Genomic DNA, 9,083 nt, shown 5'->3' with positions numbered 1-9,083 from the left:
AGGAAATCAATTCTGCTTTACATTCTGCTTTACAGACAAATATTTAACCAAACAAATACTCTGCTGTATAATTTATATGCCATCGATATGATGGATATGTTTCCTAACCTGAATAGTGATCAACTTTAACGATCTCGGTCCACGGAGTAAAGCGATACATTTTTATTTTGCCAGATTCGTTCATTTCGTGCAAATGTAGAAGCAGAAAATCACTTACGTGTCCTCTACTCTATGCCATCGATGTGACAGTTTTCCTAACCTAATCATCAGCCATAGAAAACGAACACATGTGTGATGTGACCATGCACCAGCGCCATATTTGCCTCTAGCGCCGAAAAATCCAAAAGGACATTTCCTCCACCCTGTCGACGACGACGACGACGACGTTTCTTAAATAAAAGTTTCAAGTTCGGATTTTGCATCATTTTGCATCGCAATATCTCCGCTCGTAGAGCACGTAGAAAAAAAACAAAAACACTTTCATTATATATTCCGAGCGGATGCAATCGATTGAGCACACTTAGAACTCAATCGGGACAGCCGTTATTGAGATCCCATAATCACCGTCTGGAAATCTTGACAGATTCGCGTAAAGGCCATTCTCCATAAAACGCAAAACGCGGGTTGCAGGTCGCAAAACTAGAAACTAACCTAACCTAACGTATTTTAATTATGATATGATTGTAGGACGCAAAACGCAAGACGCGAAAGTTGAAGTCGACCCAACTTTCTGCGTCCTGCGTTCTGCGTCCTACAATCATATCATAATTAAAATACGTTAGGTTAGTTTCTAGTTTTGCGACCTACAACCCGCGTTTTGCGTCTTATGTAGAATGGCCTGAAAATAGCCACGGCAGTGTCGCTGCGCTTGGCTTAGCGCCGAGACACTATCAGTGTCTCCAGATAAATACTTTATAAACAAAGATAACTATGTGGCGATAAGCAATCTCAGAATGGAGTATCACGAAAAAGACCTTCTAAATCGCAGGTCACAGAAAGAGTGAACTTGACAAGAGAGATCTCTAGCTTATGTAGTCTCCAGTTTTGTTGAAAGGATGGGAAGGAGGGAGAGGGAACAGAAAAGAGTAGGAGAGAAAGGCGAGGAAGGAGAAGGAAAGGGTAGAGAGGAGGAGGGAGGAGGAGATAGAGGTACAGACATTCGCGGGCACATACATACATGACTCATAATTCCAGTCGGGCAATCTCTACGTAATACCTTAGATAATGCTAATGTCGGCGGTTCCGTAAATTTCAACTTTCATAACTTGAAAAGTACTGATTAAAAAGAGGCTTTATTATAGCGTTTTGGAAAGCTCCCGACCTCAGCTATTAGATTCTAGAATCAAAAATAGGGTGTTTCGTTTAAAAAAATCGACTTGCCCTTGATAGCACCAGCCAAGGTCAAATTGATAAGGTCAATCAATAGATCATTTTCAACCCTACATCTTTTGTATCAAACATTTTTCTCAAAAATGATTACTTTTCAAGATATTTAAGTGGTCCGGGACTTTTTATACACCCTGTATGTTAGTTTGCTCTGAGAAAGGCTCAAAAAGTGAGCCGAAACATGTTTAGTGAATAAAAGCGCGTTTAGTGAATAAAAAAGTTTCATTCTTTATAAGTGTATTATTTGCGCGACTTCTTCTGTGCCTGACTCCTAGTACCCTTACTCTTTCCAATTCTTTGATTTGTAAGGAGTCTTGATTAGTCTGATTTATTAACGGATTCATCTATAATTATTGGAAAGATTAATATGCTGTGGATACTTTGAAGATTGAAGGTTTTGTAAAATTGTTAAATTGCGGATTAATATTGTACGGCACTGAAGATGACCCGATAAGTGTTAAAATGTTTGTATTTTATATGTATTAGATGTCAATGATTTTTAATTGTTAACAACTACCATCCTGTTACGATTCGTAGCCTTTCATTAGAATTTTTTATTATCTGAGGCTTAGTTTATATTATTATAAATACTTTGGTTAGAAGTTAAAATCACCTCAACTTGCGCATGATATTTCCATGGTAATAAATAACAGTAATTATATCAAACTTACTGCTATGTATATTACTACATGACATAAACATACACGCAATGACGTTCACACAACAAGCGGTCAAGCAGTGCGTTTTATATTTTTATGCACTTGCTGTAGCAACGCTACCGATCGGTGAATAGAGACAACTGTACTGTATACTTACTCTTTCAAACTTAGATTGCACAGTTATAATCATTTCCGGTTAAAAGCATTGATAATCCCACAGAATTCATTATTTTATGACTATAAAACAGAGATAATTTAAATTATGCTTAGTAATCAATTTTGTATATAATCATTGTTTCCAACTTTACAAACATTTGCCGACATATAAAAGGTGACAATCAAATACGACCACTTATACGATTTGTATTGCGTCGCTTAGTATTTCTATCAACTTTTTATTAAGAATAATCGACAAAATGACTGTTGATCCAACCAAATCAATTCCTGCATTTTATGCTGGACAAAGTATACTTTTGACTGGTGCAACAGGATTTCTGGGTAAAGTTTTTATCGAAAAGGTATTACGATCTTGTCCAGACGTTCGTGAAATATTTCTATTAATGCGACCGAAGAAAGGATTAAGTATTAAAGAAAGGCTCGATAAAATATTAAACCTACCAGTAAGTTGAATACACAAAAAAAATTTTTTTGTAAACGCACTTCTTTAAGGTAGTTAAATTATTTTTACGATTTTAAGTAAGTATTTGAAAGAAAGAATTACTTTTTAAATGCTATTGCAACGTTATCACTGAAAATAATTTTGAAATATAAGGAGCATCAAACGACAGCACAGGTTGTTTTTTTTGTGATATTTAATATATTAAAATTATTCAAATTTAAATTAGACGTTTCGGCCAACATCTGGCCATCTTCAGTAATTATAACATTAATCGCGTATTGGACACATAAATTATATTGGATATGGGAATAAGTTTCCGCCCATTGTAGAAAGATATCGTTAGTAGTATTGCTTGTGTGTTTGACAGAACGGCAACACATGTGTTTGAAAGGTTTGTGTTCAAACTTTTGAGCCCAATAGTTGGCATTCGTTCGAAGCGTAAAAAAGAGTAACTTTTTTTGCGTTGAAGATGTCGGAATTTATTCTAAAAAAGCAACATTTGCGGGAAGTTTTACTCCATTATTTTATTTTAAAGAAAAGTGCTGCAGAATCGCATCGTTTGCTCGTAGATGTTTACGGTGAGCATGCTCCATCGAAACCCAGTTGTAAAGAATGGTTTTGGCGATTCAACAGTGGTGATTTTGACGTGCGTGACAAAGAACGCGAAGGTGCACCGAAAAAATTTCAAGATACAGAATTGCAAGCATTACTCGAAGAAGATTCATGTTTATCGCTCGATAGGTTGTCAAAAGAGTTAAATGTTGATAGATCCACTGTTGGAAAACGTCTACACGCAATGGAAATTGTGCAAAAAGAAGGAAATTGGGTGCCATACAAATTGAAAGAGAGAGACATGGAAAGACGTTTGGTCATCTGCGAGATGCTTCGTCAACGATAACAAAGGAAGGGTTTTCTACATCGTATAGTAACTGGCGATGAAAAATGGATCTACTACGATAACCCTAAACGCTTGAAAGCATGGGTGATGCCAGGTGAACCAGGTCCATCAACGCCAAAACGAAATATCCATGCTTCGAAGATTATGGTGGGATCAGAGAGGTGTTATATATTATGAGCTGCTCAAACCGTCAGAAACCATCACTGGCGATCGTTATCGACTACAACTGATACGTTTAAACCAAGCTTTGAAAGAAAAACGACCGGAATGGGACAATAGGCACAACAAGCTAATTCTGTTACATGACAACGCTAGGCCACACATTGCAAAACCGGTCAGAAATACTTGGAAGGAGTAAAGTGGGAAATTCTGCCACACCCGCCGTATTCACCGGACATTGCTCCTTCAGATTTCCATTTGTTCCGATCCATGCAGTCGGCCCTTTCTGGAAAACGATTCAATTCTTATGAAGATATCAAAAAATAGCTTGATGAATGGATCGCTTCAAAAGAACTAGATTTTTTCATTCGAGGAATCCGTTTATTACCGGAAAAGTGGGAGAAAGTTGTCGCTTCGGAAGGAGCATACTTTGAATAAACTCACTTATATAGATTTGTTTAAATAGACACATCTTTTTCATATCAAAAAGAGCAGAAACTTATTCCCATACCCAATAATAATAAAATTGCAGTCATATATTTAATAAAAAACACGCGATTATCGCCTTATTCGTGAGCGTCATAACCTATAATCGATGATCCAGTTAGAATCGTTTCGAATTGTGTAGAATAAGAATTTCCAAATTCTGATATAAAATCAATATGTCAAAATTAATATCTTCTAATTAAATTATTAAGGAATTACAATTCAATACCTGTTTTTACAGCAATTCGTTGAACTTTGTACACCATAAGTAGGAGATTTTCACAGAATATAATGGAATATCACCGTGACAACGTGTAAATTTATTTATCGTTAATTGGTTGTGTGTCAGAACTATATATACGAGGGTCGTCTGAAAAGTTTTGAGTCTCATCATAAAGATGGCGTTACTCATCAAAGCCATTCTGGTATTATAATCGTGATAATTACGAAAGTGTCTGTGACAATTATGGCCACTTTGTACGTTCAGTTCTTGTTTGACAATTATTTTTGTTGTCAGTTTGTAAAAATGGAAAAACCAATATAATAAGATTTTATTCGGACCGGCAAGAATTAGACACTAAGTATAAGAATATTCAAGCCTATAACGGTCAAAGCTAGATCTTTTTTGCCTAAACAATTCCCAGTGAATTATCTATATCCTATATATGTACATGCATATTTCTGTAGTTATTCAAACTGCGCGCCGAAATTTTTCCAGACTCAATCTAACGCAATTAAACTACTGCAATAATATCACAAGTTAAATTAAACTAACAATGTGCTGAAAAAAACCTTAAAATGGAAAAAATTGAATATTGTGCTATTATCAAATTCTTGCATTTGAAAGGCAATACGTCTACGCAAATTAAAGCCGAGTCGGACGCTGTTTACGGGGACTCTGCCCCATCATTTGCCACCGTGAAAAGATGGGTAGCTGAATTTAAACGTGGTCGTACCAGCTTAGCTGATGATGAGCGTTCGGGATGGCCAACAACTGCGACCACCACCGATAACATCGAAGAAATTCATCAAATGATAATGGACAACCGTCGAATTAAGATTAGGGAGATAGTAGAGGCTGTTGGCATATCAAAAGAACGTCATCAAATGTTTGTCATATATTGACTGAAGAATTAGGCATGCGTAAGTTAACCGCGCGTTGGGTGCCGCGCTTGCTCACTCTGGATCAAAAACGCATTCGAATGAACATTTCTAAGGCCCTGTTGGAGCGGTTTAAGCAAAACGAGTCGGATTTTTTGCGTCGATTAATAACGGTTGATGAAACTTGGATTCATCACTTCACTCCTGAAACGAAAGAACAATCAAAACAGTGGACTGCGAAGGGTTGAACCTGCTCCGAAGAAAGTGAAGACGGTTTTATCGGCGGGAAAGGTGATGGCGACTGTTTTTTGGGACAGTCATGGAATTGTGTTGAACGACTATCTTGAAAAAGGTAAAACAGTAACAGGGACGTACTACGCATCATTGCTTGACAAGCCGAAGGCAGAAATTGAGAAAAAACGACCGCATTTGAAAAAGAAGAAAGTGCTGTTCCATCAAGATAACGCACCGTCTCACACTTCGGCGGTAGCTATGGCAAAAATTCACGAATTGCGGTTCGAATTAATTGACCATCCACCGTATTCACCAGATCTGGCCCCCAGCGACTTTTTTCTGTTTCCCAGGCTCAAAGTTCGGCTCGGAGGACAGAAATTTTCATCGAACGAGGAGATTATCGCATCCGTAGACGCCTATTTTGCAAAGCAAGACGCTCAGTATTGTTTGAATGGATTAAAGGGGTGGAAACATCGCTGGAAAAAATGTATCGACTTAAAAGGAGACTTTGTGGAAAAATAAAATTGAATTTGACCGAAAAATTACTTGTTTCTATGTTAGGCTCAAAACTTTTCAGACGACCCTCGTATATGTGCAACGAAATTGAGAACGTTCTAGAATAATTCTTAAGAGAAAGAGAGAGATCAACTATTTAAAAGAGGAAGATAAACATCAGGCAATCCTTCAGTATCACTTTGCTTATTTATACTTCTCGTTTGACTATTTATATGTATCATTTCAGATATTCTTCGTTTATATAGAGATTGTTCTGTATCTAAAATGCTAACATTTTCCAAATCTAACATGTGATTATTATCAACTTGGTGGCGCGAGACAATCGACATTGCATCAGTGGATTTTCTTATGTCAACCTTGTGTCCTTTTATTCGTGTTTTTAGTTTCCTTTTTGTTGGCTGACATACGAAGATTCACAGTCTAAACAATTTATCCTATAAACTACTTCGCAATGGTCATCTTTGCATAAGCGATCCTTTCCCGTTTTTATGAATCTATCTAATCCGTTCATTGCATTGGTTTGTATGCAATTCTAAACCCATTCTTATATGATAGCTATTGAAATTTTTCAAGTACATTGTTAAAATATGGTACAACAAAAAATTTTTTAATTATCTTGTTATCGTCATTATTATTCTCAAAGTAAACTCTATTTTCTAAGGTCTTTTCTTAATTCTATTTATAATAGTTGAAAAAATGAATTCTAAAGGATATCCATTTAGTAAAATGTGAATTAAATTAGTAATATTTTTTTTCTGAAATTTCGGATGCGATAAATTTAATATTCTGTCAAACTGCCCAATAATTACCTCTCTCTTGTGCACAATTGGATGATTAGAATAGAAATTTAAGTATCTCCCTGAATTAATTGGTTTTTTGTACATATCAAAAATGATTTTTCCATCATGTTTCATCAATTTTACATAAAAATTAATGCCATTCTCATCATTAGACTGCGGAATTTTATGCAAAATACTTAACTGAATATTAACTATCGGACAGTTTTAGCAGTCAATCGTTGTTCGTTAAAGAGTTATTAAAAAGTGAAGTAAAAAGATTGAGATTGCCATCTGTAAATTTACAAAATTGCAAAATATGCATTTTATGCAAAACGTTCAGTTAAGTATTTTGCATAAACTTCCGCAGTCTACTCATCACCATAATCTATAGTTAAATTTAATCCTTTCATGATAAGAATTGAATAATTCAAGAATAGAATCAACTTTGTCACTTTGTACAGACAATACAATGTCATCGACGTGACGAAAATAAAAAAAATTAATTATATCGTTAGTCGTAAGAATTTCGAGTTCTAGATCTTATAAAACAATGTTGGCTAATACAGGAGAAAGTGGAGACCCCATGGGCATACCAAAAATCTGTTCGAAAATTTTATTGTCAAATTTAAAAAATGTCGAATTAATTATGATTGAAATTGCTATTAAAAATCTTGGATAGGTATCAACGTCTTATTTCTAATGAAATTCCATTTTCGTTCTATGCTTTTTTTAACTAAGTCAATAGGGATATTGGTATACATTGATACGTCAAAAGATATAATGCTAAAATTATTATTGATTGGCATTCCATTGAGTTTCTTAACGACTTCAAAACTGTTCTTTACATAGCTAAAATTCTTTTTATTACTATCCTCTATTATGTTTTTTAAAAAAGTGGCTAAAGGATAAAAAGCGCTGTTTATGCAACTAACAATCTTCTAGAAGAGGGTGGCCATCTTTATGAATTTTTGGCAGTCCATAACATCTCGGGAGTATTCCGTCCGATACATGCAATTTTTTATGAGTATATTGATCTATGTACCCCTTATTTCTCCATCTAGTTAACAACATACTTATTTCGGTAGTTATTTTGTTAGTAGGATCATTATTAACCACAGTATAAGTACTCTGGTCTGCTAGAATTTCATACATTTTACTTTTATAGTCATCGCAATTCATTATAACAGTTGTATCTCCTTTATCTGCTCTGGTGATGAGAATGTCAAGGTTATCCGAAATGAATCGTTTAACATCCATTACACCTTTCACACAAGATGTTAATTTCTGAAGTTCTTACTGAATACTAATCAATAGATTTTAAACAATCAATGTCAATAAGGGGTTATAGATTAAAACAGAAAGTTTTATTTAAAGGCATACACCACAACGCAAGATGTTCTTCGCTCGAATTTTATATTTCTATCCATTAACAATAAAATAAACCAATATGAAATTTCTTGATTATTGACTCGGATGAATAAATCAATATGTGTTTCAATGCCAAATCGAGTCCAAACACTAGGTATAATTGTGTATTAAATTCTTTATTGTATTAAAATATACGTTTCGATCCTTGTATCGGATCCTTATCAATATTTTTTAGTTACTAAGTTACATCAATGTGCTCCCTAAAACACTACATTGTCGTATGTTATTTACCAGTACTAGCTTAATTATAAATGCATATGAGTGTTTATTGGCTAAAGTTTAGGTTTCAATCTTTTTGTTATTTATAATTGACGGTCATGCGAATTATATGTATACTGAAGATAAAATAATCGGCAAGTTGTAAACGAGGGCATTTGCTTGTTGACGATAGACATGACGAGTAACATGATTTTCGAACATACTAACATTATATCATGTAAGTTAATCTCAATTTTTAATTTATATCTGTATAGTCACTTTCCGATGGTTGCGTGGGATCGAAAGAATGGTGTAGATAGACGCAGAAATAAAATCACAAATAAGTGTCTCTTTATTATGCGAATATACAAAAGTATCTAAGTATACGTGTACGCGCTGATCGAGTCGACGGTACGAGAGACGAGAACAATCTGCCTGGTCGTTGTCTCGCGAACGCTCGCGTGACCCAATTCCGGCACTTCTGTTTATCTCCAGAATGTTCGATCCGTTCCATTTTAATCGCCGCGACTATATTTTCTATCGTCGCGTATTTCCTTTTAGATGACCGGTGACTATTTAAGATTTAGCCTCCGGCTGTGTCGAAGATCCTGTCTCTTTAA

The 9,083-nt window shown here is 35.2% G+C and overlaps 1 protein-coding gene across 1 annotated transcript in view; it reads left to right on the top strand.

The window, feature by feature from the left end:
* Positions 1 to 2,418: 2,418 nt before the first annotated feature.
* The window catches only part of LOC108765834 (fatty acyl-CoA reductase 1-like), a 24,479-nt gene continuing 17,814 nt past the window's right edge, over positions 2,419 to 9,083 (top strand). Inside the window, exon 1 of the mRNA XM_018514681.1 lies at positions 2,419 to 2,665. Within this exon, the coding sequence (XP_018370183.1) occupies positions 2,462 to 2,665 (204 nt within the window). The 5' untranslated portion in view covers positions 2,419 to 2,461. The remainder of the gene's footprint in view (positions 2,666 to 9,083) is intronic.

This window comes from Trachymyrmex cornetzi, unplaced genomic scaffold (assembly GCF_001594075.2).
Source record: "Trachymyrmex cornetzi isolate Tcor2-1 unplaced genomic scaffold, Tcor1.1 scaffold557, whole genome shotgun sequence".
Taxonomy (NCBI): domain Eukaryota; kingdom Metazoa; phylum Arthropoda; class Insecta; order Hymenoptera; family Formicidae; genus Trachymyrmex; species Trachymyrmex cornetzi.
The sequence above is the reverse complement of the archived record's forward strand: the minus strand, read 5'-3'. Positions and strand labels throughout refer to the sequence as shown.